This window comes from Rissa tridactyla, chromosome 1, assembly GCF_028500815.1.
Source record: "Rissa tridactyla isolate bRisTri1 chromosome 1, bRisTri1.patW.cur.20221130, whole genome shotgun sequence".
NCBI classification, from domain to species: domain Eukaryota; kingdom Metazoa; phylum Chordata; class Aves; order Charadriiformes; family Laridae; genus Rissa; species Rissa tridactyla.
In genome coordinates, this window is record NC_071466.1 from 142,193,905 (window position 1) to 142,221,871 (window position 27,967).

A 27,967-nucleotide genomic window follows, 5' to 3' on the forward strand; every position below is an offset into this window, starting at 1 on the left:
GCCCACATCCCAGCCCCAGCCACGCGCCGCGTGATTTCCACCTCCTTGGTTTCGAAGCCAAGAGAGAGACAGGCACTCTGTCAGGGCAGGAGCTGCATAGTCCTTCAGCTCTGGATGAGGGGGAGAGGGAAGAAGGAAGACAGCAGAAGCAGGGGCCGAGGGGGGACAGAGGAGAGGCTAAGCTTTCCATGGAGGGATTTGACCTGCAATCAGCTATGTGGAGCGTCGCTTTCCTGTGGGGCAGCATCCTTCTCCTACCTAGCATGGCTGGAACGCCTGCAACGCTGTAAGAACCTCAGCTGCTTCGCATACATGCTCTGGTCTGTGGGGAATCCTGGGGGGGTGGAGGTGTGACAGAAACAGAAGTCCTAAGACCAGGAGTGTTTTTCCAGAGAGGCATAATTTCTCATATTCCCAAGGTTTCATTTGGTTCTCATGTGCCCTCCCCTCACACTCTCCCTACTACTTGGCTCTCCCTTTACTGCCTTTCATGTAGACTGTATTTCTGCAAGGACTCAGGCAGAACAACTCCTGTTGTGCTCTGGAATATATTTCCTTTCGGGCTATGCTTTTCTCCCCAGAGTCATAGATCACCATTTAAATCTTTAGCGGACAAAGCTGGGTGCCTTTACAAACTGGGCTACGCATAAGCCCGAGGTATCTAATAGGGATGCTCTTTGTAAAGCAGTGTGTTCGTTCTGGCTTCGCTGGCCATCTGCTCCCTCCATGCCTTTTCTCAGATCTCTGTCGAGGACAATTACCAGCACTGCTTCTCGTCATATACTTTACCAGGAATGCAGCTCCTCTTCCAGCAGGCACTGCTGTGATATACTGGCTTGTGAACTTGCTTTCGCTTTTTGAAGGCTTTTTGCTTTTGCAGCCATGGCGTAAATGGAAACAGAAACATGGCTGTGCTCAGACAGTAGGTGTTCCAGTGGGAAACATGTCACTGGGTCATAGCTGGATCCCTCCTGCCATGTGTGGTGTGGCACGCACAAGTCTAATTTTAAAAATCCTTTCCAGTGGGAGCATAGCCCCTTCCTCTAGGACATGGTCCACAGCCTGACACAGCTCCCGTTCAAATGATGCTTTACTGCTGCCTGTTTCCCACTGTTCCCTTCAGCATGAAGCTTTGCTTTATGAAAATACTGCTTGCTTCAGTAGGCTTTCTGCTGTCCCACCTGTACACCAATGTTTTTTGTAGGTTCATGAGAAAGTAATCCAGTTTGGGTCTTGGGATCCTTTAATGACAGCCTCAGAGATGCTGTCTTGTACTTTTATAGCTCAGAAGGCAAGGGCAAGGGTTGAATTGTCAAAGAGGTGTAAGAAAATATTCCAGAATAAAGGGTCATTAGAAACAAGGGATGTATGGGAGGTTCAAGCAGTAAGCCTTTAGTGCTTATCCCATCCTTTGTCCCAGTGGCAGAGGGGAGGTGCCATGAGTCAGCTTAAGTAGGAAAATCAAAACGTCATTGGCATCTGCTATCAGACCCCCTAATACTAGCAGCAGACAAGTTGCTCAAGGCAGCTCGACAGCACTCAAGTGTGAAAAAGCACTCAAAGCTCCTGGCCAGCAGGACTTTGACTCCCTCTTGCCAGGGTGCTGATCTCCAGCTAAGGACTGCCAGCAGGTCATGTCCCTGCCTCTTGCTGTTCTGATCTTTCCAGGCCCTGCCCTCCTGCAGCTGCAAAACAGGCTGTTGGCTGAACCTGCCCAGAGACAGTAAGCAGGAGTCAGCGATAAAGAGTTTTCAAACCTGCTTGAATGTTGGCTCTTCTTTGGTCCTAGCTGCTGCAGTGCAGTATAAGATGAAAAAAACCCCAACAATATGAACAGCTTCTTGGTGTTATCCATGGGCACAGCTATGGAGAAGCCACAGAGAAGCCACAGAGGTGTGAGATCTGGCAGAAAAGAGCAAGGAGGACAGAAGCGTCAGCTGAAGAGAATGTGCTGATGAGGCTCTGTGTCTGGGACATGAAGCTGGGGCACTGGGTCCCATACGCATGGCGTTGGTTCCAAGCCCCAGAGTAGCTGATAGGACAGAAAGCAGAAAACCAACCAAGCAAGCTGATGGTGATACATAGTGTGGTTCATTGAAAAAGCTGAAGTGCTGCAAGGTAGCCAAGCTCTGTTGCTGATTCCTTGGGTGACATGGGGAGGTCTATTCACTTTATTTTGACTTTCAGTTTTGGAAGCAATGACTTCATCTTTTTACATGTGCACGCGACATGTCGTGCAGACTCAGTGTTAATGGCTGTAGTACCCATAGATGAGAAGAACGGTGTGATCCTGTCCCACTGGCGTCATGACAGTGGAATGAAGAGACTAGAAGTCTTATTAGGAGGTACCCAAACCCTATGGCCAAAACCTGTCTTTTTAGACAACAGTTTCACCTGAGTTTTCTTTTTTTCTTTTTTAATAGAAATTATGCCGTGGCAATACCAACACAGCTCTACTACCCCTTCTCAGAGACAGTGTGCCTCCAGCTCAGCAGAAAGCAAGCAGTCCCAATCCATGTGACAGTAACCTTGCAGAGCAAAGCTGGGAATGAGACTGTGATCACTCAGTCCATCTCTCAGCTCACCTTCTTTCATTGCACAACCTTCCAGGTGAGGAAGGTATTTTCAAGGGTTGTCAGTAGGGTGGATAGTGCATGAGTTCTGCTCTTGCTGGGCAGGAAGGCAAAAAATTGTGTCTTCCTGTGGGGTCATCTTAGGCACTGAATCTTCTGCTTCAGCTTATATAGGTCTGCCAGTATCACACAGAATCACAGAATCGTAGGGTTGGAAGGGACCTCTGGAGATCATCTAGTCCAGCCCCACTGATATTTTACTCTTCTGGAGCAATATAAAAACAGTATTATAATCATTATTTCAAATGCCTGGGGATCCACGAGTGGGATCCATCCTGAATGATGGTTACAACTGTGCCTGCAGGTCCCTCCTCCTGTTGGAAATTCCGATGAAGTGGCTTTTATTGTTATCACAGTCCTGGAAGCCAACTCAGAGTTTCAGAAGAAACAGCAAGTCTTAATCAAGCACGCAGACAAGAAGACTTTTATCCAGACAGACAAATCTGTGTACAAACCTGGACAGATTGGTATGGGCAGAATGCCATGTCTCGTGAGAGAAAGAGTGGTCCTCAGGCCATGAAATATGGGGTATCCTCTAGCACTTGGAGTGGGGCCTGCTCTGCAAGGGATATGGGTCACAGGCTTCTCTTTGAGGGATTTGGGGATACTTCTCTCCTGCATCAGCATGGTGCATGTTTTCTCCAGTACTAGCCAGACAGCATGCCAGTGTGAACAGGGCTTGTGTGTTTTGGCTGATGTGTGAGAAAAGGTTCAAACAACACCACTGTGTTATATTCGTGATTGCTCCAGTCAAAGCCACAATAGTCTGTCAGTGCCCTAAATCCCTCTCTCTCCCCCAGATTTCCTCAGACGAGGATCACAGTCCTGCAAGCCCCACCACTGCCCTGGCACAGCTCAGATCACCACAGGGTACAGCTCTTTGCCCCGTGTTTCTCCACCCTTTCCACTGGCATGACTTTCACTGCCGGCAAGACTGAGTGCCCCACCACAGGTCCAATGTCCAGAAAAATGCTGTTTCTCACCAGCACAGCCAGCTTTCCCAGAAACCCCACACCGCCTCTCCTACCACTTCTTTTCTAGCAGGCTGCCAGCTCTTAGCAGGGCTTTGAGCGCAGGCCCAGGAGTGGATGGCTCTAGCTGCTGCCCACATCCTCTCAGTGAAGAACATGGGCACGTCTTTCTTAGCCGTCCATTCTTATTATTATTAACAGACTTGATTTCATTTCAGCCAGTCCTGTTTTTCTTTTGCTCTGTAGTCAAGTTGCGAATTGTTACCTTGGATCAGAACTTTATTGCCAGCAACGAAACGGTAAGTCAAGAGGGAAGAAGCCTTAATAAGTCTGAAAATGCTATGAGCTGCCTCCATGACTTCTGGATCAGTGCCTGGCCCAGCTAGGTGATCCATCTGTGGACAGCTGGTCTCCGTGTTGCTTTTGGTGCTGACAAACAGCAGTGGGCACCACCTGCCACGCAGGAGCTGCTTGTGATGTTGGGTCACGGGCAGTCACTGGGAATTGCTTAGGGAAGACTCATGGATGGTTGGGGGCTAAAAAATGTCGGGGAGGGGGATGGTAACTTACCTGAAAACATCCCACCAGTAACGGTTATTTCCTCCCCACAGCACCGCCTGGTGGAACTGAAGGTAAAGCACTTACTTTATTGAAAGTGTTCATCCCTTCTCACCTTGGGGAAGATACAGGTTTGGAGATGGTGGTGGGGAAATATGAATGCAGAAAAGTAGTTACCTCAGAATGAATAGGAACAGTCCTCGACTTCTTGCCCTTCTTCCCTTTAGTACCCACACAAGTCTGTCGGTGCAGTGTCATGATACCGATCACACAGGGGTGGTCCCTGCAGTAGATGACGGGTGCCACTGAAAACCAGTCCAGCAAACTTTCCTAGAAGGATCACAGGACTTTTAGTCCCTCTAGCCTGTGAATTGAAGATTTGTCAAAATCCGCAAGTTTCTTTAAAGAGACTTTTATATTTAACATACAGAAAAGTTTGACCAGTTAGTGTTGTGGCTACACAGCTAGAGAAACTTCCCAAAGCAGCTTTCAGGATATTGTTCTTAAAATCTGTTAGTTTAGTTTCAATATTATAGGTAAAATATGGACTGCAATCACCTGAGTTGAGGAAAGATACCTGAAAGCGATGGGGAGTTTGTAATAACCCATACAGAGAGGTCACAGTTCCAACTAGCAATTGGTAGTAGCTAATGTACATTTGCATGTCTTACCCACCAAGCAATCAATACATAAATGCATGGTTTCTGACACACCTATGCAGTACTTTATGCCAGTTTATACAAACATAGTACTCTGATCCAGCTTCACCCTTTCAAACAGTTCCCACTTGTTCCTTATGTTTATAAAGCACCCATCAACTCATCGTTAAGTCCTTCCTAGCTGTTCAGTGTGACCGTAGCTAGAGTTCTGCATCTTGCCATCCCAAGAAGAGTGGGAGAACACTATCCATCATGGACTGACTGTGACAGTCAACACAGCCTCCAAATGCCCTTGCATCCTAGGTCTTTACATGTGCTTTCTATACTGGGCCTCATGGTCCCCTGCATGAAGTCCTGGACTCTTTTCCCCAGACTTCCCTGGGGATTCAAGACATCAGGCTCCCCCATAATCATAGAATCATAGAATTGTTACGGTTGGAAAGGACCTTAAAGATCATCTAGTTCCAACCCCCCTGCCATGGGCAGGGACACCTCCCACTAGACCAGGTTGCTCAGAGCCCCATCCAGCCTGGCCTTAAAAACTTCCAGGGATGGGGCATCCACCACCTCTCTGGGCAACCTGTTTCAGTGTCTCACCACCCTCATGGTGAAGAACTTCTTCCTAACACCCAAGTAGCTCCTGCCTTAGGCAGCATGTGCTGCCTAAGAGGGTTGACCCTCTCCACAGTGACCTGGGGGCTATGCCAGCTCGGATCACCACAAGGATCTCAAAGAGGGACCACCCCTATCTCTTAGTGAGACAGGGAGGCAGTAAACCATAGTTTTGCAGCAGCAGTCAGTGAAATGGCAGTGCCAACAGAGACCAATAATATGATATATTGACTTTGACAATGAGACAGGCAGAAAGGCCTTATCCTCTTCAAGCTCGGACTCACCTGAGCACTGTAGGTGTGATAGACCTGGGCTCTTAGGACAAGATGATACGTGCTCAAACCATGCTGTGATAGCTTGTACATCCTTCAAAGGAGTCTCTTTTTGCACTGGGAAATAACTGCTCTCTACTACTGCCTATTCAGGACCCCAAAGGGAATCGAATTGCGCAGTGGCTGAATGTTACACCTGTGGGAGGCATTGTGGATCTGTCCTTCACTATGGCTGCAGAAGCACCGGTTGGAGAGTACACCATCAAAATGCCTGACCGCATGCATACCTTCAGGGTAGAGGAGTACGGTAAGAGTCTCAGGGAGCTGACTACAGCAGAGAAAGATGTATTGCCTCCACCCCCCCTCTCTCACACAGATTTGAACGGGCCATGGAGCTGTGAACAGCTGTGCTAGTTGTGCTAGCACCTGAGATGTCCAACTGCCTGCCTTTAGGTGTAACCACTGGCTTTCACTCAGGCCCATTGGCTTTCTCCTTCCCCGTGTCCTGAGGATGGACAGAGGCACTGTTCCACAGCTGGGCTCTGAGGAGGAGACTAAGGCTGTCTATTCCCACCACACTCCCCTGGCTGAGCTGCTGGTGCATTGCTACCAGTCAGGGAATGAAAGGAGAGATTTCTTTTCTGTGAACAACCATTTGGGAAGGATTGGAACAAATGAACTCTGTTCTCACTGAATTATATCTCTCTTGCTGTCACGCAGTGCTGCCCAAGTTCAGTGTCTCCATCCAGATGCCTCAGGTGGTCACCATCTTGGAGGAGAACTTCCATCTCCACGTTTGTGGCATGTGAGCTGACTTACCATGACAGACCGTGCATTCTTACTAGTTTGGAAACTGCATAGCTATCAATAACTGAGCTAAAAATGGTCTCTGCCAACCCTACCTCTGTTCCAATGTCTGTTACCCTGGCATCCTTTGCTAAGGAATCCTCCTGGACTCTCACCTTTCTCCGTATTCTCTCCTTGCTTCTTTCTCTGTCAGTTTGCAAGTGTGGCAGTGGATGTCCTCAGAGGGGCACGTGCCCTACAATACAGTACCTCTGCTGCATTAATTAGTGCCAGTGTGGAAAAAATAATGACTGAACTTATGGCCAGCACAGTGTCCCCTAACACTGCCTGGCAGAACTAGTGTTGACTTGGAGAGAACTCACCCATCACTGCCTTCTCTCTCAATCTGATTAAGTCATTTTAACTTCTTGGCCTCTGCTGAGCTTGTGAACCTTGAAGATGCTGCAGGCTGCTGGGTTGTATAATTGCAAACCACAGGCTAATGCTGATATTATTCACCCTTGAGCCAGTGTTTCTGTATGTGAGTGTAAGTCTTCTCTCCTATGTTTGCCAGGTACACATACGGGAAACCAGTCCAAGGTAGTGTGAAGGCTGTGGTATGCCGTAAACATATCCGCTATAATCGGAAGTCTTCTAAAGCCAAGCACAGTATTTGTAAGGATTACACTGGTAAGGTGAGCACATGGAACCTCCACTCCTCCTGCAAAAGAGAGGAACAGGGGCAAAGAGAGGGAAGAATACTAAAGGAAGGAGTGGGACAGACAACAGCTATTGAAGCGGCATGCTCTTTTCTCAGGGATGAATGACTGATATATCCTTAACTCCCCACTGTATCAATCTTAACCCCTCCCAATGATTTCTCTGACTGCACTTAGATGCACTCAAAGGAAGAAGTACCTGTAGGCAAACTGTTGCAGATTTGCCCACAAAACAGGTATTGCAACAGGGAAAAAAAAAAAAATACAAACACTGTTGACCGATTCAATTCCACTGGATGCTTTTTAGCACCACCTTTTAATCTGGTGTAAATACCTGTGTGCTCTTTCCTGGAAACAGCTGTTTTGGAGATACAGAAATTACCTCTTGCATCTAAGCAAGCAATTCAGCTCAACACAGACTTTACTCATTCATCTCTAGGGTTGAATGGATGTATCTATATTTGTTTACATCTTTTTAAGTAACCCAGCAAGTATCGTAAAGCTAAATCCTGCCCTAGCAGAAGAAATCATGTTGTCAGGGAGAAATGACAACTCATGTTTGCTACTGGCACATGAGCAAGTACGTAAAGATGACACATGTGTGAAACAGCATCTCCGATTAGTGACTGCTGCACAGAAAAAAAGTATGTTTCATGCCAGTATGGGAGTTGCTCCTTTAACTCAAGTGCCTTAGTCATGTACTTTTAGACTTCGGGGCCTTGGGTTTGATCTGCACTGCAGAAGGGATTAGTGCATTCATGATTGGTTAACAGATACAATTTCACATCCCCAGACAAACGAGGATGGCTGCTTTGCCACTGAGGTGAATCTTAAGAGCTACCAGCAGAAGCGTGGTGACAATTATGATTTCAACCTGGAAGCTGTGGCTTTTATGAAAGAAAGTGGAACAGGTAGCAAAAACTGATTCTAGACTTTGTGGAAAATTTTTTACTTTACATTCATGCAACATACTTGTCTTTGGGTTTTCATCTGAAGACTCCTTATGGATCCTTGTGTCTTCCCATCAGACCACTGCATCTTTCTGCACTGGCTGCCATGGGGTCAAGTGTTCAAAGTGTTGTGTCTTCCACGGGAGCACCAAGGCAGCATGGGTGTTCTCGTGTACCATACCACCCAGGTCTGACTCACATAGGACGTGTGAGTTCTCCCAGTTGCAGGATGGGCTTTAACAGTATGGTTGCTCCTCCTCAAGCTACTGTGGCCAGTCTAGCTCTGACAGTCACCTTGGTTTGGCAGAGATGGGTGAGAGCTGCTTTTTCTTGTCTTCTAGTCACAGTAGAAATGCACACAGAAGTGGGCCAGGCGAGGTTCTTTTGCTCTTAAACCATACTTTAGGAAAGGCCATTGGAACAAGGAGATACTCAGACCAACCAGTGATAACCAAGGCCCTGACTGTGTACTTTTAATAGCTCTTCGTCCTATTTATCTCCACAGGGAGGATGAGGCTACTTGTCCAGAGCTACTGTTAAATATTCCATCCTGTAAGGTTTCCTCTCTTACAAAATTTTATAACCCCTTCCTTACAAGAAAATATTTTGCACGCCCTTGCTGAAAACAGTGACACGCATTCACTTAGCAAACTACTGCAATAATTTCAAATGGGCACCACATCACAAGGCAGCAGACTGTAAACTAATGTGGTGAAGGCAAGGAAAGATGTTGCCTTCTAGCAGCTCTGATGTGAGAATGGGAGGAGAATGCAACTAGACAATTATGAGTAGGACCATCTTAAACAAAGTCAGAAAGAGCATTTTAGAACTGCCTGGCAGAGACGTCCCAGTAGACTGCTGTCATTCTAGCAGGTCAGAATGTAGGAGGCACTAGTGCCAAGTGTGTGTGTTAAATGACTCCTGTAGTTAAACAGGGAAACTACAAACCCCTATGAGTGAATGTCCATCCCATTCCATCAGGCCATCCAATCTTGCTGCCTTTGCTCGGAGGCATGATACTCACCTGCATGCACCTCCTGTCTTTCCTAGGGGTGGAGGTCAACACCACTGAAAACTGCAAGGTCACTTTTGATATCACAACTCTCCAATTCTGGGAGACAAGCTACTACTATCAGCAAGGAGCTCCCTACTATGGAAATGTAAGTGAACAGGGCAGAAACGTGGAAAGTCCAGCAGCTGGACCTAAGGGGATGGAGGGCACAGAAGTACTGAGGGATCACCTTGCTTTGAACTGCTCAAAGCTGCTAGCACAGTCCTCTGTCCCAGTCTGTCCTTTGACATCTCTACCAAGAGGTAATCCAAAGGTGTGACTACAGGATAGGTGCATGGCTTTGCCAGATGAGATGGCTGCTGCATAAATGGGGAGGGGTTGGAAGAGTTCACCCTTAGAGTCCCTTTGCAGAGAAGGGAATTGGGACTTCTACTGGGAGGTAGATTTTCAATCCTGAGGCCTCCAATTCTCTGACTGTTCTCTGCTTCATTACAGCTGGAACTCAAAAGTGCCAATGGGACACACCTTAAGAACAAGGAGGTGATTCTTACAGTGTCCTATGGTAGCAGGAAGCAGACCAAGTCCTACTTCACAGATGACAATGGGATGGCCTCTTTCATCTTAGAGACGTCAGCATGGGACAACAGCACTAAAGTTCTCCTACAGGTTAAGCCCAATAATTATGTTGGGTTTGGCTAGCACTAAGCAATGCCTCTCTCAGACCAATCGTCTATGTCATTGTCTTGATATAGCCAGGGAGACTGAGGCATGGAGAAGTGAAATGACAGATCTAGGGCAAGAGGAATAGCCCATAGCAGTGTCAGCATTCCGACCCCTGGTGTCATACACAGTTTCTGAGCAGCCAGGAGATATGATGAGATATGGGGCAGTGGACAGAAGCCCCATGAAGTTGTGACTGAGGTCTATCTACATAACACCTCTCTTTGAGGTGGAAAGGGCTATGTGGGGCCGGGCAGGGACAGAGAGCAAAGGAAGAACTCCCACATGGCATGGAACAGGAAGATAGGAAAGGAGATAGGGAAGAAGCATCTGAAAATACATGTGGAGAAGAAAACATCAGTGACCCATTTACATTATGTTTCCTCATAGCACAAAAATTAGGAGAAACCTGGGATATAAGAGGCAGAAAACTTGGAAGAGAAAGAAGGAAGGCTAGTAAGGAAACAATTGCTGCAATCCAATCTGGAGCAGAGCAGGTAACCAGGATGTAAGGAGCTGAATAGGGATGCCACCAACAGCAAATTGACAGAGAAAAGTTTCGATCTGCTTTCCCATGAATAACGAAGGCTCTTGTCCGGTTGTAGGGGTAGGTTTCTAACACCTGTCCTATGTAAACTCCAGGGTCAAGGGACTTTGAGTCAAGCCCTGTCTCTTTATGAGAGCACATACAGTATCTTAGATGATGGATCTGGACCTTGCTGGAAGTCCACAAGATGTTAGTATCATAGTCTCAGTGCAGACAGGTCAAAGGTCAAAGATGAGCAAGGCTATTGATCTTCAGTTGTCCCCTGCCGCCTCTACCCTATGAATCAGGGGAAGTGCTAAAAGAAATACCGTGTGCAAGTGGAATAACATTGAACAGTGAAATACATTATCAGGGCAGATCCATGCTGATATTTTCCCTGCACATACCAGACAGAAGCAAAGGGTTCAGTGGTTCAGTCCAGGGGTTGATGAGCCACTCTACACAATCTAATGGTCTGCCTTGCTCCAAAGGTAGCAACAACATTGCAGAAGTTCAGGCTCTAGCCCAAGCCCTGGTAGTATACAGCTCCCTGGCTGCTATTTAGCTGCTAGCTATCCCAGAGCGTGCGGATCTCCACAGAAAGGGGCTGACTGAGCTTGGCTTAGGTGGAAATAAACACCTTACCCTGGGAGACTTCAGAGCCCACTGTCCAGTCAGTCTTGGTTTTGGTATAGGGAGATCTGTAAGAAATCTTCAGACACTGAGACACCTTTCCTGTGCCACAGGCGAAGACCCAGCCGGAGGACTTAAGCGGTCGAAATGTGAGGGTGTCTTATGGCACTGCGTCCCTCACACTGAGGGCCTTCTACTCTTCCAGTCGCAGCTCTGTGAGGATCCAGCCAGTGCAGGCAATGCTGCCCTGTGGGGACGTGCAGCAGGTCACTGTGCACTATCGCATCCTAGCCACAGAGCTGGGGGACAGGGCTGCTACAGCAGACTTCTACCACCTGGTGAGTGCAGGACAGCACTGGCAATGGGGTCAGCTTTGTGACAGGTCTGTGTCAGCAGAGAGACCTTGGCTGGTCCAGAGACATGGAGCAGAGGCACTATCAACCCTTTGCTCTGTTCATTACCCCCTCAGGTTTTGGTGAGAGGATCCCTTGTGCATCATGGCCAAACAACAGTACTTCTTGATCCACCATCAGGTAAGAGCATCTAAATACCAGGAACAGATTAAAGACTCAACAGGAAAGCCCTTCCAGCCTAAATGGGGAAGGAGAGAAAGATCTGAGACCAACAGGAAACAACAGAGCTGGCACAAAAAATCTTTAACTTCCCTAATTTTTTTTCTGATCAAATGATGAAATCGTCAGAGTTTATCTCTCAAGCAGGAATTATCAGAGACCTCCAAGAAAACTCACAGAATCTTTTCTGGACTCAGGTAGAAAGTCATTTCCCTTCCAAGTGCATGTTGTTGCCGAGATCATGCCAAGACCTCATGATGTGAGGTCACTGCTACAAAATGGCACCAACCTACATCCTGGTCTAGCTGTGGCCTCTCCAGAAGCAAGGCAGAATAGTTTTTTTTCCAAGTAACTGTACAGAAGTATTACAGAAGATGAGCATGTTGCTGCTGTAATCCTTGGAGATGGACTTCCTTGCTTCTTCCTTCACTTTTTCTATTTCTCCTTCTTCCTTCAGGTCAGTATAGTGGAGCTTTCAATGTCACTCTGGCCATTGACCTCATTTCACCCATGGCTACCCTCTTTGTTTACACTGCCTTCCCTGAGGGGCAAGTGGCAGCTGACATCTTCAGTCTGAAAGTCTCCAAGTGCTTCAGGAACCATGTAAGTAGTGCACAAACCATAAGTGGGCAGGTAGGCTGGAGGGTAGCTAGTTAACTGCAAATTGGCAATAGACGCCCAGCAGAATCCAGTAGCCACAGTCTCCCCTTTCCTTCCTCTATCAATGTCTTCAGTCCCTCTTTCTTCTTCTGTTTCAGGTGAAGCTTGGCTTCTCAGACACAGTGGCTCTCCCGGGATCCGCTGTCCGTCTCCATTTGCAGGCTGCACCAGGCTCCCTATGTAGCATCCGTGCTGTAGACCAGAGTGTCCTTCTCCTGAGGCCAGAGGCTGAGCTATCTAGGGATAGTGTGAGTTACTTTAGTGTTGAGCCTTGCTAATATTGAAGAGATGCGTTTTGAGTATCTCGTTGCAATCACCGTTTAATAAGGAACAGTGGATGTAATAGGTACTTGAGTAGAGACAGGACATGGCTTAATAAGAAAAAATGAAGGCCAACATCAAACACCAGTGAAAATATCCAGTTTCTACAGGGGGATCTAATAGAATAACCCATTGTCATCCCCAGGTACTGCCCAAAGTTACATCCTTGTTAAACTCAGAGCTTTGCCACACTGTCAACCAGCTGGCAAGACACTTCCATCTCCTGAACCAATTCATGACAGAACTCTGAAAAAAAGGGTTATGTTAAAAAAAATACCCAAATACCCAACACCAATGGATAGACTCCATGTCTTTGTTCTAGCCCACATGAACCAGACAGCCCTTCCATTCATAGACTGGACTGCAAGTGATGTCTTGGCAGTTGAAGGGTCCCATTTCTCCTCTAGACATGGGATATGTTGTGTCTAAGGACCCTTGAGTTGCCTCTTGAAACTGTCTCGGTGGATCCAGGATGTGCCTTCAGTCAGACGAGAAGCTATCTAATGACTCTTATGGGGAAGGTGTCCTCGCTGTATGCACTGAGCTCACCGGTACAATCTAGGAGCTAGAAGTGGCCACAGCTATGCAGCTGTACCCCAGAGGTGTTTGTGTTCATCTCTGGTGCTGTGCATCTAAAACTTGTGTAGGCTCTCCATGAAGCTCAAAAATCTTTGGGGCTGGGCTTTTGTGGCAGGCAGGATCTGAGCTCTGTCTCTGCAGTCACAGAAAATCTTTAGATAGAAATGAAAAACTTCCCACCTCTCACACTGACCTGTGCTGTTTTCATTCTCTGTCTACAGGTGTACAATATGTTCAGCTATTCTCAGGAGCACCCCAGCACCCTCACAGACTCCTACAGTGACTACTGTACTATCCACAAGAGCCCAGGAATCATCAGTTCCCCTCAAACTACCCTTCCACCAGGAACAACGTCACCATTCATGTACAACAGATACTCTTATGCAGTATCCCAACCAGATGTTTATGAGCTTCTGAAGGTAAATCTAATTTCCAGAAAAACTGAAATATCAGAGTCCTTTTGTATCCCACCCAGGTCAGCGTTGGGTAGCTTCAGATTGTCTTTCCTGTAAACACCGGGAAATTCAGGTTCTGAATTTGCCAAGCTTCTGAACTAAGAGATCTCTGACACTCCATGCTTGCAGCTTGACAATTCACAATGATCAGGAAGATGCCTAGAACCAGGCTCCTTTTTTATCCGAAGCTCAAGACCCTCAGACTTTCTAGGGTTTGGAAGGAGAGAGGGGTGTCAGCCTGAGTCAGAGAGAATTGGAGGTTGGAAAAGCAAAGCACATGAAAAGAAAAGAGGGACTGAGGAAAGGAGGGAAAGAATAGTAGAAAGAAATAGCAGGTGAAAGATGAGAACAAGCTTGTGTTAGGGTGGGCAGCAAACTGTGGCGCCAAAACAATAACTTTGTGTGTGGGCACGCACATGTGAGTGGTCACCCCCACAATTCTGCCTGGAGGGAGCCTCCTTTGGCATGAGAGGCCAGGACTGGCTTTGTGAGCAGGATGGCTCTGCATTCTCTCCCCATATAAATTCACAGGTCAGGCTGAGATGCAACAACACAGGGTGGCTGATATGCTGGGAGGTGGGAGCAGAGACAGACCCTCAGACACAACACCACCCCCACTGAAATCTGCCTTCTTTTCCTCCCCGTCTTTCCTCCAGAATTCAGGTCTAACATTTTTAACCAGCCTTAAAATCAAGTCTCCAATTGAGTGCCGCACCCAGACCAATTTCTACTACGACTACATGTGTACATCTCGATTTATCCTGTTTCTTTGGAAATCACGGGTAACATATAGGCTGCACAAGGGCAGCTGAACATGCAGTTTGCTGAGGAACTGGGGATGGCTTCCAGAGATGAGTGGGAGGTTGCAGAGGAGATGTGCACCACAGGAAGAGGGGAAGGTTCCTGACATGCGTGTGTCTGTGCACTGGAGGGGTGGAGGGGTGGCTACATAGGAAGAACCTACTTGGAAGCTTCTGCTGGCAAGCAGGAAGATAATACGGTCTAGGAGGGAAATGAGGCAGCTGTATCAGGAAGGAACATCTGTTTGTAAGACTAGGAAATGTCTTGCTGGAAACTAGAGAACGAGCCAAGATTGGCACTGGGCACTATCTAGGCCTTTCTGCAGGAGCTGAGAGCAAAAGTGTGAGAAGGTAGCTCCCTCATGGGGGAGCACACACATGTTGGAATCCACAAAGTCTCCTGGTTGTCCCGTGGAAGACAATGGTGAAGTAGGTTGAGGGCATCTAGGAGAGGACAAAGGGGATCAGAGTGGGAGTGGGAAGGATGGAGAACTGAGCTTTTCCTAGCTGAACTCTACCCTGATCTCACAGTTGCTCTCCCTTTGAATGGATGCATGTGTTTTCAATAGCTTATGATGAGCTGGCAGACTTGGACAACTTGAACCCAGAAACAGATGCTGCTGTTGAACGCGCTGAGTCAGAGCACGTAGAGCTGGGCAGCGAGGCAGGGCCAGTACGAACCTGGTTTCCAGAGACATTCATCTGGACTCTGGTTCCCATCAGGTGAGTAATTATGGGCCATGACCCCACACGAATCCAGACCTCCTACCAGCCACAGCAGAGGGGGAATGGGCAGGAGCAGAGCCAGCGCATTGGTGCCTTCTGTGCCCACAAAGAAAACAGAGGTGTGAAGAATTGAATAAGGAAATTGGAGGTTTGGTTCAGTTCCTGGCTCTGCTTGAGATTTTCCAAATGACCCTGGGGAACCTAAAATCACAGAATCCTCTAGGATGGAAGAGGCCTCCAGAGGTCTGTAAGCTCAACATCTTGCACAAGGCCGGTCCAGTTAGATCAGGCTGTTGTAGTCAAGTTCTGTGTACCTCCAAGGATAGATATTCCACAAACTCTCTGGACACATGTTCCAGTGTTTGACTATCCTCATGTTATTTTTTTTCTTATCTCAAATCAGAATTTCCCATGTTCCAATTTGTGTCTGTTACCTTTCATCCTATCAATATACACCTGAAGAGACTGGTTCCACTGTCTCTACACCTTTCTATTAGGTAGCTGTAGAATGTAGATCTCTCCCTAGCCTTTCTCTCTTAAGTTTGAAAACCCCAGTTCTTTCAGCCTCTCCTTTTACACCAAATGTCCCAGCCCTCTGACCATCTTGGTAGTCCTGCACCGGATGCATTCAGGTATGTCAATACCTTTCTTATACTGGAAGGCAAAAATGGGACACAGTACTCCAGATGTGGTTCTACAAGAGAGGAATAGAGGGGAAAAATAACTTTTCTGAACCCAGTGGCTGCAGTCTTCTTAATACGGTCCAGAAGCAGATGGCCTTCATTACTGTAAGGGCACATGAGATGTCTCACGCTCAACTTGTTATCCACCAGGACCCCCACCTCTTTTTCTGCAAATTTGCTTACTAGCCATTTCCTGTCCCAGATATAGAATTTTGTGTTTACCCATTTTCAAGACCATTTTTCCAGATTTTCAAGGTTCCTCTTAATAGCAGCCTTTGCCTCCAGCATATCAGGAACCCCTCCCCAAGAAGGTATAGTCTGCTAATATATAGCAAGATTAGTCTTCTAATCTTGCTGAGGATGTCCTCTCTTCTATTATACAGGTCTTAATGGTTTAATAAAGCCATTAAGCACTATTGACCTGAGCGTCAATCCCTGAGGAATGCCACAGGTAAACAGACACTGGTTGGACTTTGTGTCACCAATAACGATCCCTTGTCTCCAATGGTCCAGCAAATTTTCTGCTCATTTTTTCATCCACTTGTCCAGTCCACAACAATGTGGCTACAAGGATACAATGGGAGACTACTGTGTCAAAGGCTTTGCTAAAGTCAAGTTATGCAGCACCCACTGTTCTCCCCTTATTCACACATCCTAGCTTTCTTAATTCTCCCATGTGCCGATGTTCTCCATCTATAAAATAAGATCTCTGCCTCTCCACCCCATGCTGGATTATGCCCATTTCAGGGCAGGGACTGTCTTCTGTTTTGTGTATGCAGATCTGTGACATTTATAGTGGTGACTGCAGAGCTGTGGTTGGGTGTTTGGGTGGTAATGTGGTGGAAGGTACTCCCTGACACAGGCTTGGTATATAACATGGACCCTTGAGAGCCCTGTGTGCCCACACAAAACAAGAATTTAAGGTGCAACACTGTCCAGAAGCAAATTTTTATTTGCATTTTCCTCTCAGGACTTCCTTGACCACCTATCCTTCCTGTACCTCTCTCCTGCTTCCTAGGAATCCCCAAACCTTTACAGACATTCCAGTTAATAGGCCTTCTGCATTTGTCTTCCCAAGAGAAATCTTTACAGGGATGGGGACAACCCCTTCCACTCTCTTTTCTCCTCAGTGATTCAGGGGTTGCTGAGCTAGCTGTCACAGTACCCGACAGTATCACAGACTGGAGAGCCATGACCTTCTGCACCTCAGAGAGCCATGGGCTGGGAATCTCAGAGACCACCAGTCTGCGGAGCTTCAAGCCTTTCTTCGTGGAACCCACCTTGCCCTACTCGGTCTTCCGGGGAGAGTCATTTCCCCTGAAAGTCAAAATCTTCAGCTACCTGAAGCAGTGCATGGTGGTGAGTGGCTCCCTCCAGGATGGCTTTTGGGCAGGGGAATGTGTGGTAACAGTTCTTCACTGATAGACACTCAGACAGGGGTCTCCTCAGACATTGGGCAAAAGACTCCAAGGCAGCTCTTCACAAAGCTTCATGCAGAACCATCTCTGTCCAGCTTATCCTTCCCCATAAGCTCAACCCTACAGGACTGCAACTGTTGGTGGCCCACAGATACTGCAACAAGGTCATCATACTCACCCTGGGCTTGACTGTCATTTAGATCAAGGAGCTGAAAGGAAAAATACAACAGCAGCTCTGTAACCCTGACTCCCTTTTGTTTCACCTCTAGCTCCAGCTCAGCCTAATGGACTCCAGGGATTTTGAATTTGTGCATGCGAATGTCAAGTTCACTATTTGTCTGTGTCCTGATTCAGCAAAAACATTTTTCTGGGATGTGAAGGCTACAAAATTAGGTAAGGGAACAAGGGAGGGGCAAAAGTGGGAGGCACTGGAAGAGATGCTTGAGGAAACCAGAGCTGGGCTGGGAGAGTGGCCTCCAATGCGAAGCATGAGTGGGCAGCCTTAGGCTGAGCAAACAAAAACTTAAGCATGGATGTGCCAACTGGCCTCTTGATGTTTTGTTCTTTAGGGAAGGTGAATTTCACTGTCACTGCTGAGGCGATGGATCAAGAAGATGTTTGCACTGAGAGTACAGCTGTTGTGCCAGAGTCTGGAGGGAAGGACACAGTGGTTAAACACCTGCTGGTGAAGGTCAGAGCACGCTTCAGGGTCCTGGTGAGGTCGGAACTGGGTCAGGCTCAACATGGCCCAGTGGGTGGCTCTGGGAAGGTAGAGTTGGTGAGGCAGGTAGGCATGTTTCTCCGGCACGCTGATCAAGGAGTGGTTCTAAGGATAGGCTGGGTGGGGGCGTGAGCCACTCGGTGGGACAGAGATGTCAGAAGTGCTTGCTAGCAGGTCAATGGGGGCAGAAGACACGTAGCAGCTTAGAAACCTAATTCCCAGTGAAACTTCACTGTTGACAGCATATCCCTGCTGCCTGTGTGAGGCCCTTTGCACAGCCCATGAGGATGGAAGAGGTGCTTGCAGGAAGGTGGGGTGCTGTGCAGCTGCTATCACATTTTACTGCTCTCCCTTCCGAGCTGACCAGCCTTTTCCCCACCAGGCAGAAGGGTTTCTGGAGGAAAAGACCCACACCTCACTCCTGTGCCCTAAAGGTAGGTGCGGGTATCCCCAAGACAGGGACTGCCTTACTGCTTGGGCCACACATGTGCAGTGTGGTCCGTGAACTCTAGGACTATCTGGGGGTGAGTGGGGGCGGGAAAGGCAGGGATTTTGGAGCTTTTATGGGAAGGCAAAGCCATTCATTTCTAGCTGGTACTTCAAGCTCCTGACAGCACCAAGCTACTGCCTAACCACATCACAGTCACTTATCAGTGGGCGGCCTGATCTCCGTGTCATCCTCTCTTTTGAATGCTGATTTCACCAGCCGATGAGGTGATCCCAGCCTTGCTTACACCATCTCCTAGGGATGCCGTGGGTCTGCCATCTGCTTCCTGGGTGGTGGTGTTATGATGTTTTTGCCATTTGCAGGAACTCCAGCTTCAGAGACAATCACTTTTGCTATGCCAGAGAACAGGATCCTTGGGTCAGAGAGAGCCCACATCTCTTTCTTAGGTGAGATTTAGGGGGTTCTTGGAAAGTAAGATTTTTCCCTGCAGGAGCCTTTTCTTCTAGTGCCACCATGTCTGCTTTAGCAAACAGAGTAACAAGAGGGAATGTGTCCAGTGAGGGCCCGTATGTCTTCCAGAGAAACACCCCATTTCTCTTATACAAGTGCTACTGGGACAGATGGACATAGAATTTCACCCAGACACGGGAAAAATAGGCAACTACCCTATCACCATTCCTAAAGGGCTCTATAGACATTAAAGTCATCCTAGTGTGAGCAGAGATGAACTGAGACCGGTCTTAAGCGGGTTATCTGGGGAATCAGTGAGAAGAGAAATTTTTTACGTGCAAGAATATGTAGCACTCCCAAAGTTGTGGTTCTGTCCTACAGGTGACATTTTGGGGACAGCACTGGACAACGTAGATGAGCTCCTCCAGATGTCCAGTGGCTGTGGTGAGCAGAACATGGTTCATTTTGCCCCCAATGTCTTTATCACACGGTACCTTGAAGAAACAGGACAACTGACTCCAGAAATCAAACAGAAGGCAATTGGCTATCTGGAAAGCGGTGAGTGGATTTTGGTCCATGTTGGGTTATTAAGCTGGTGATGTCCGCTACAATAAGTTGCGCAGTGAGGATCTCAGCAGAGGCTTGGTGCTGAACAGGATCTGTGCAGCATCACTTGCCTGACATCATGGGAATTACAGCAGTGTAAATCAGGCTGCTGTGTCTCAGCTGAGCAATGGGTGCACGGCACCCCTCTGAAAGCCCTTTGCTGAATTCCTCGGAGGCGATGTTCTCTGTAATGATCAGCAGGATTGGCAGGGCAGCTTGTCACCTTAAGAACATGATAGTAACAGAACATCTTCACTAACCCAACCTCTTCCCACAGGATACCAGCGGCAACTCCTGTACAAGCACACAGACGGCTCCTACAGTGCCTTTGGGGAAGGAAGTGAGCCAGGGAACACGTGGTAAGCAGAGATATCCAGACACACTTGAGGAACAACAGCTTGACCTCATCAGGGTCAAGCTGGCTTGGATTTTGGTCTGGGGAAATTGAAGGAGTCTAGAGGTGTGGAGTTTTGAACAGGAAGAGAACCATGCCAATGAAGTGACTTGAGGTACCCCTGTTTGATTGTTGTGCTTGGGCACCCTAACTGAGTCTGATTCTGAAAACTTGGCTGCAAAGCTTTCTTCTTCCCAGGTTTTCCAGAGTGCTTTGTGCCAAAACAGGATTGGGAAAGGGACTGTGTGATCTCACTAAATACCAACCCTCCTGGCTTTAAATCACATAAGTCTACCCTGGTGCAATTGTCCGGGGTCCAGGGGAAGCACTGAACTGTCAGCGAATTTTTTATCTCTTGCTGCAAATGGGTCTGAGCTCAAGCTTCAAGAGCATCTGTGTCACGTGTGTTGCTTCCAATTCTACATCTGCACAGAGGCTCTGGCCTTTTGATATTTCTCCAGGGATGAGATAGTGGAAGACACAGAGGCTCCTGTCTCCTACTGGGGGTGGGCATCAGTAACTGTTTCAGACCGATTTTTCTTCTCCCTTCCTTGGCTCTAGGCTTACTGCCCTTGTCCTCAAGACCTTCAGCCAAGCCCAGGACTTCATCCACATAGATGAGCAGAATATAAAGGATGCTGCCAGTGCCCTGATTAAAAGTCAGACTCCATCTGGCTGCTTCGAGAGTGTGGGGAAGCTCTTCAACAACGGTTTGATGGTATGACATATCCTGGCTATTCATTAGGTACCTCAGAGCTCCTTTATTTTCTGGCCCAATTTGGATGCCAAGAACAAATGAAACCTGCTTCAGGAGGGTGGCTTTGATGTGCCCAAGGTCACCCTTGGGTGACACTCAGTGTTGTGCTTAGTTACGGTGACACTTCTTCAGGTTATGAATGATGGAGGTTTGCATTTGATGATACCTCCTGAATCAGTGCCCTGCCCTAGCCCCATCTCAAGCTCTGTGTTATACCTTTGGTAAACTCCTTTAGCTTTCTTTCACATTATTGAGCTGCCATTTCTTCCTTCAGTCTGAGTTCCCTCCTGTACAGGGAGCCAGAAATGGAGTGAATGGAGATTGATGGCAGCCGCTCATGTGAAATTCACCTTGCCAGGGAAGTTCCACACACACTCAGAAACACAGCACTTTTGCATGCACAGACACACGCAGAGTACCATCAAAGCAGAGACACCAGCAGTTCGGTAGACAGGGCCTCAGATAATCAAACTGCCTCTTGCAAAAGCTACCTTTTCTTTTGTTCCTCCATGCCCTTGCCACTGTCCTGGCCCTCAACTGGGGTGCCACCTTGCAGTGGGGTTGTGGGAACGTCCCTTTCCCTTGGCAGTGAAATCTGCTACTGAAAATCTTTTGCAGGGGCGGGGAAAGGAGAATGTATTCAGCAGAGGGAGGGAATCAGCTACCCGGAGGAGCTTGGGGCGCCACGGCTGGGAAGTGCTCCAGCGAGCAGGACCTGCAAGAGCAGATACTAGCCCTGGCGTTTCCTTAGCAGAGGAATAGGACCAGCACTGTTGCCTGCGCTGGCTTGGATTTTTCTCAGGGAGCAGAAGGCACTGGAAAACTTCTCCCTCTCCCTTCTTACGGCAGCCCTCCTCTTCTCTGTTTTGTGGTGTCTGCAGGGTGCAGTGGAGGAAGGACTGGGGATGAGCTCTGTGATCATCACCGCTCTCATACACTCAGGGATGCCACGCTCTGTGAGTATCATCAGCAGGGACGGGCAGTGTGTGCAGCACGCAGCAGTGCACTGGTGCTCTGCCTTCGTCCACACAGGGCTACGCTACCAGTTTTCTCTCCTTGTGTTCTGTACCTATTTCCATCCTTCTCTGCACACACCAAGGCTGCACTCCTTCCCCATACACCCTGCCAGCAACTGATGCGCTTTCATTTGTATCCCAGGACCCAGTTGTGTGGAAAGCTCTGAAATGTATAAGGGACTTGGTCAACGCTGATACTGGCACTTACAACCTCTACAGCCTGGCACTAGCTGCAAATGCATTTGCAGTAGCAGGTGATAAGGCCCTCAGGCAGAAAATCCTCAAAAGACTGGATAAGGCGGCCATAATATCAGGTACGAAAGACCGCGGGGCAGGAGAGAGGGTCATGGGCAGAACTGTGTGGAGATCCCAGGGCAGAATGACCAAAGAAATGCAGGGCAGCAGTGGGGGGCACTGGCAGAGGTCTGTGGGGAGACGAAGGCTTGCATGGCCTCTGTTTGCCAAGCTGTCACAGGCTATATCCATACTGTGAGACAGACTTGCTCTATGGATGGTCTCATAGTCCTGGTCTCCCAGTCACCCAAACCAGGGGAGCTTCATGGATGTTGTAAAGTGCCTTCCAGCCTGAAGGCCTAGGTTTTTACTGGAAAAAGCAGGGTGTGGGGGGGAAATAGGAAGATACGCACTCATATCTTGTCCCAATGTACATGTTCACTAAGTACCTAGGCAGAGGAGATGAGTAGGACTCCAAGGTCATTAGATACAGCTACACACTCCATAAGTGTTCCCACTCCACCTCTAGATGACCAAATATTCTGGAGTCAACAGTCCAAACAGGAAGAAGACTCCCTATATTGGTATCGGGCTCCATCTGTTGATGTGGAATTGACATCTATTATCCTCATGGCTCACCTTTCAAAGTCAAGTTTGTCTTCAGATGAAATCAGAAAGGCATCCCAGATTGTGTCTTGGCTCACCAAACAGCAAAACCCTTATGGAGGCTTTGCTTCAACCCAGGTAATCCCCTCGAGCCATCATTAGCAGAGAACCTGCCATCAGCTATGGTTTGTGAGAGCAATGGGTTCTAGCACAGCCCGTGGTATAAAAGAAAACAAAAAAAAAAAAAAAAGAGGGGAAAAAAAACTTAATTCTGGATTTACAGCTCCTGGGACTTGGGAAAGGGTGAGTATTTGTATTCCTCTGAGCTAATCCCATGCTAAAAGTCCAGGGGGAAAGCTCAACACTTATTGTGCTCTAGGTGCAGCATGAGGGAGGGAAAGGCTAAGGACTGGTCATGCAGAGGAAGCAGGGATTCTATTTTGCCCAATGTGTGTCTCTTTCCTCAGGACACAGTGGTTGCTCTGGAAGCCCTAGCCCTGTATGCAACCAAGACCTTCAGCAAGGATGGCCCTGATCTTCAGGCTTCTCTCTCCTCTGAGGGTTTCAACCAAAACATCCGAGTAGACAACACCAATCGCCTCCTACTGCAGACAGTGGAGCTGCCAGCCATTCCCCGAGATTATACTGTGCACGTGCAGGGCCATGGGTGCCTCTTCCTGCAGGTAAGCCCAGCCAGGGAGAAAACATCTGTGTGGAGAAAAGCCTTGAAAGCCAGGGGACCTAGCCTAAGACCACCTAGCTTCTTAGCCAAGACTGAAAACAAACTGCTGCAGTGATTTGCAACAATCTGAGCTTCGAGGCTGGTAAGAGGAGCTGGGATGAAACAGGAAGGGAATAGCAGTTCCCCAAATGAAGTCCATGTCATTTCCACGCAGTCAGAGCTGCAGCTCCCCTCCAAGAAGTCCAGTGAACACAACCAGGCACAGTGCACTAGCAGAACCTCCACTTACACCACATAGTTTTCTCTTACACCAGTGCAAGACAGCAAACAGCAGCCAAACGCTTGGCAAGGATACTTACCAGCAAAAAAAAAGCCCTGCTATTCTCTGCCAACTAGCTTCTTTCTGTCCTGACAGGCCATTCTGCGGTACCACATTCCTCCACCGAAGAGTGAAGTCACCTTTGCTGTGTCTGTGCAGACAGAGTGCACCGCACCCAATGCCACCCAGTTCCCTGTCACCATTCATGCTCGGTAGGAGACACTCAATTGCCCCTTGCCTCCCCTTGTGCTAAGAGGCTTCTGGCACCACATCAGTCTTTTGATGGGCAGGATTGCCCTTCACTCATGATGTCCAAGTGCTAAGATGTTCATTTAACGATGCTCTCCTCAGCTGGGTGAAAGGTACAAGGCCCCAGAGGGACAGTTTAGGCTATCTCGTTATCATGCCAGTCACCACAAGTTCTCCCAAGGTCTATGGGTCTCACTCCCTTCTATGATTAGCTCCCAAACCACTAGTAATGTGAAGGTCCTGTGGGACTGACTGCTGACACTTATTCCTAAGTCTTCCCACCTCTGCTCTTGATTGACCGCCACACCACTCTCCTCTCCTGTACCCCTACCTGACTTGGGACAGAACCGCCAAGAGAGCGGGCAGAGGATGTGATATTCCCTGCCATGCCTAGGGAAGGTAACTCCAGAAGCCTTCTGAGGAATTCATTGGCTCGGCAAAATTAAAAGAGAGATCAGGAGAAGCACAAAGACTTATTACAGTACAGGAACAGGTATGCTTACAGGAGAAACACTGGAAGGAAAGGCAGATTCCTCCACTTGAGTACCAAAGCTGGGCTGGAGTATCTGTAGATCATGCCTGAGAAAGTAACATTAGTGCTGTCTTCTGGGTTCCTGCTGCAGCTACACAGGGAACCGTGTGTCAACCAACATGGTCCTGATCCAAGTGGAGCTGCTATCTGGATACAGCCCTGTGGCAGATTCACTGGAAGAGGTGAGAGTGCGAGTCTGTGTCCAGCTGGGGTGGGAACGGTGATCGATGTCCATCATGCAGGATTGTATGCAGGACTGTGATCATTCCTGTGGGCAGAGAAACATAGTTCTTTTCTTCCCAAGAAATCTTTATACCCAAAGTCTCTTCCAGGCCACACCTTGCCATTTTGCCCATGTGAACATTTTGCCCACGCTTTCACAAGGACAAATATCCCTGAATATTTCTGCTTTCTGTTAGAGCCTTTCTGACATTTTTTTCCCCTATTTTCAGCTAAAGAAAATGCCTTTAGTGAAGAAAGTTGAAAGCGAAGCTGACCTAGTCATTCTCTACCTGAATGAAGTGAGTGGATTTTAGGCTAATGTCATCATTAAAAGGACAATGGACTAGCAGATAGCTTTTAGCTTACTCTTGTATCTTGGTTCCATTAGTATTTTAAGTATCCAGAGCTGTTGTTCCTGCGTACCAGTCACATTTGCTGACCTGGGGAAATGTGTAGTAGTTCAGTTGTAGAGCCTTAACTTGAGTGAAATGAGGCTAACTCTGATGTTAAGCCTACATCTGTTGGCACTGTTCAGAGAGTGTTGAAAGTCCACATACAGTGTCTGATTAGGACTGGGGAGTAGTAGTAGGATCCATCTAGTAAATTCAAGCAAGCCTAAACTCTTAGAAAGCCCTTAAGCAGCCTGAATGCAGTAGGGAGCACCCAAGATTGCTCATGAAGTTTGCCAAAATTAGTCAAAATTAGACCAGATGGCTGTGAAAGCAACAGTGCTCGCTTGACAGCCTCATTAGTCAACAGATTAACAACCACTCCAGCCTTTCTCTAGCTACATGCATACCTGAACAACACCAGAAACGAGACCTGGCATGAATTTTAAAACTTATGGATTTCCAAGGAGCACTTCTACATTTCTGTGATTCTCCATCCCTATTTGTCAATGAGCTGAGCTAAGCTAGCCTCATAATCGTTGTGTAGATGCATAAGACTTGCAGACATGCTGCTTCCATTACACCTACAGCATAGAGCAGGAAGGCCTCACAGAGAAAGATTTCAGGTCAGGCTGCTAGGTAGGACAAGGTAGAAGCAAATCAACAGCAGGTCATGTAACCACTACCACCCAGCAGTTGTTCATCCACACCTTGCATTTTTCTGCTTAATGATGAGGGTTGTGTGAAACTGGAGAATAAGAGCTGTGTATGAGAAAGTAGCCACTCAGGCAAGATGCGCAAAGGAGCTCAAAGCAGAGCTGGATGGGAACGTGGAATTGGTTGGAAACACTAGTGCTATACTTAGATAGCTAATGTGCATTGACTCTCTGGGTTCAAAGTCACTCATGAGCCGAGTTAAATTAGGTGACTGAAAATGGGAAATGGCCACAGAATGTGAAGTAAAAGATATTTCTGAGATGGACTGGAAAGCAGAAAAGACCTGTCACAGTGCTGAGGTTTCCACAGGAGCCTGAGAGAGGGCAGGAAGGGATTGTCTTACAGGACTTTTTGCTTCTGACTGTAATCCTTGCATCTCTTGGTCTTAGCTGACTAGACAGCCTCACGCCTACACTTTGCTGGTGCAGCAGGACATGCAAGTGAAGGATCGTAAGCCAGCTAATATCAAGGTCTATGATTACTACATGCCAGGTGAGCTCAGATGCTGTACTGCAGAAACCACCCAAATGTACCATGGGAAGGAATTTTCTGAAATTGTCATGTCTAAGGCAATACCATCCCTGATGTTTTTATCTAATTGCCCCTTAGAAGTTCTCTAGTGACGGACTTACCGCTTGGTTTTCAAAATGGTAGATTCTTCTTTCTCTGGCCCCAGAACTTGCAAACTTGAAGTTGGCACGTGGATCCACTTAGGGCCTAACTCTTCCAAGAAGAGGGGAGCAAGGAGCTCAGAGCTGTGCTTTTCTACACTCATTTTGTGGGAGGCAGCAAAAGCAGAGAGACCATAGTAAGGGGGTGGCTTTAGAAGAGTGAGGGCCCCCTTAGAAGAATGACACTGAAAACAACTTGTCCTCTGTTCTCTAGGGTCCCTAGTGGGAGGAAAAGTTAGAAATGTGTCAGGGACGGCTAATTGCTTCAGAAAGTGAGAAATCCATAATTGTAATGGAGCTGTCTGGGACTTACGGCTTCAAAAGATCCCAGGCCCCAAGACTTGGGTGAATCTGGAATAGCTGCGCACAGAGCCTTTGACACATACCAGCGATTTCATGTGTCACAGCACAGGGGAGTCATGTCCTGTAAGCCGAGGGAACGCCTCTCCTAGAAAGAGAGGCACTATGCTGGGTTGCTTTACTGAGTTTTTGGCAAGTGTATCTCACCAGAGCTTTTTTTCTTGACTTCCAGAAGAAACTACAGTGATGAGCTACCGTGCCCCTTGTGAGTGAGGTGAGGGCCCAGTACCTCTTTTGTCATCACAGGCATGGTCCCGAAGACTATGGAGAGGGAGGGAGGTGCAGGCAAGGGCCCTTGGCCAAGAAATTTGCCAGGCTTCAGGTTCAGGGTAGGAAGCGATTGGCAATGCTAAGTAAGGGTGAGTTCCTGCATCCCAGTGGTTAAACTGAGGTAAAGGCAGAATTGAAGTGGAAGGTTTGAGGTGACCAGCTCATGACAGAGTTGGAGATATGTTACAGAAAACAAGGGCTGCCTGCCCTGAGTCCTACCACCAGTCCTGGCCTTTTGCATCAAATATACTCTCCTCAAGTCAACACAGTTCTTTTTCTTGGCACTTTCCCTGCAGTTCCACAGCCCTCCAGCCCTGTGCACACAACACGCCACATTCACCTTTACTGCAGGGCCTGACTCCTTTCAGTGCCAAGCCTTTCACAGTCTCAGCCTGGCTTCTGATCCATGCTAAGGAATGGGCACCTGCCCCTCCTCTTTCCAGGCTGGGCAAAGGCAAAGCTTGAACTTGACCAGTGCCTGCTCCTGTTCTAAACCTTGTTTGCATCTGCATGCTTCCTTGCCTGCAGCCCAGATGGAGAAAAACACCTGTGGGAGGCACACAGTCCTGCCCAGGGATACCTGCCACAAGCCCCACGCTCTTAGTTCTGCTGTAGGCTTTGTATGGGTAGAATCAGAGAGAGCCCTATCCTTAATGGCTTAGCAGCCCTGTTAGGTCACAAGGTGCAAAAAAGCCCCCGAGTTGCCCTGGGTGGTTAGTTTTAATACTCCATGAATACAGATTTTTTTGTCCTTTGTTGTCTTCACAGGAACAGGGACAGACCCATCCTCTGCGGTCTCTGTCCATCAATCCTTTGTCACCCTTGCCAACAGCCACCACATGAAGATGAGAAGCAAAGAGAAAATACTTGAAATTCCCTGCTGAGCAGTTAGTTTCTGAAAAGTTCAGACTGTGCCTGGCATCTTATTAAAAGTCAGGAGACTGGAACTCTCGGATTGAGTGATTTTTCAGATCTACTTTTTTTCTCCCAAACCAGGAATATTGCATTTAAGAGCACTTGGGAAAAATAACTTCTTCCCCTCTGTTCTGTGTGGGCATG

At 47.8% G+C, this 27,967-nt stretch overlaps 2 protein-coding genes across 4 annotated transcripts in view; one reads left to right on the plus strand and one right to left on the minus strand.

Moving 5' to 3' along the window:
- Nucleotides 1–3: 3 nt before the first annotated feature.
- LOC128902196 (alpha-2-macroglobulin-like protein 1) lies at nt 4–27,932 on the plus strand. Its single transcript, XM_054184687.1, has 36 exons — nt 4–286; nt 2,424–2,610; nt 2,938–3,100; nt 3,851–3,903; nt 4,216–4,236; nt 5,859–6,012; nt 6,426–6,510; nt 7,066–7,186; nt 8,004–8,121; nt 9,211–9,320; nt 9,668–9,838; nt 11,165–11,389; nt 11,521–11,584; nt 12,081–12,226; nt 12,382–12,531; nt 13,405–13,602; nt 14,295–14,382; nt 15,008–15,161; nt 16,978–17,206; nt 17,535–17,658; nt 17,835–17,956; nt 18,369–18,420; nt 18,797–18,880; nt 19,266–19,442; nt 19,768–19,849; nt 20,446–20,602; nt 21,523–21,597; nt 21,800–21,971; nt 22,421–22,635; nt 22,965–23,180; nt 23,595–23,710; nt 24,371–24,461; nt 24,732–24,800; nt 25,997–26,099; nt 26,811–26,852; nt 27,677–27,932. Exons 1-35 carry the CDS (start codon nt 189–191, stop codon nt 26,849–26,851), a joined length of 4,431 nt encoding a protein of 1,476 aa, XP_054040662.1. The 5' UTR covers nt 4–188; the 3' UTR covers nt 26,852; nt 27,677–27,932.
- LOC128902214 (alpha-2-macroglobulin-like protein 1) overlaps nt 24,414–27,967 on the minus strand; it is a 28,002-nt gene continuing 24,448 nt past the window's right edge. The window contains exons 36-37 of one of the 3 annotated variants that reach the window (XR_008463700.1): nt 26,665–26,726; nt 26,403–26,497 (exon numbers count right to left, since the gene is read on the minus strand). The gene's annotated coding sequence lies outside the window, so the exon portion shown is untranslated. Of the gene's footprint in view, nt 24,548–26,402; nt 26,498–26,591; nt 26,727–27,967 lie in introns of those variants that run through there. The other 2 variants (XR_008463699.1, XM_054184755.1) reach the window with 2 other exon arrangements.

Coding starts and splice junctions, on each gene's coding strand:
- LOC128902196 (XM_054184687.1), top strand. CDS start 189: ATGGAGGGATTTGACCTGCAATCAGCTATGTGGAGCGTCGCTTTCCTG. Junction 6,511..7,065: donor CATCTCCACGTTTGTGGCAT/GTGAGCTGACTT, acceptor TATGTTTGCCAG/GTACACATACGGGAAACCAG. Junction 9,321..9,667: donor GAGCTCCCTACTATGGAAAT/GTAAGTGAACAG, acceptor GCTTCATTACAG/CTGGAACTCAAAAGTGCCAA.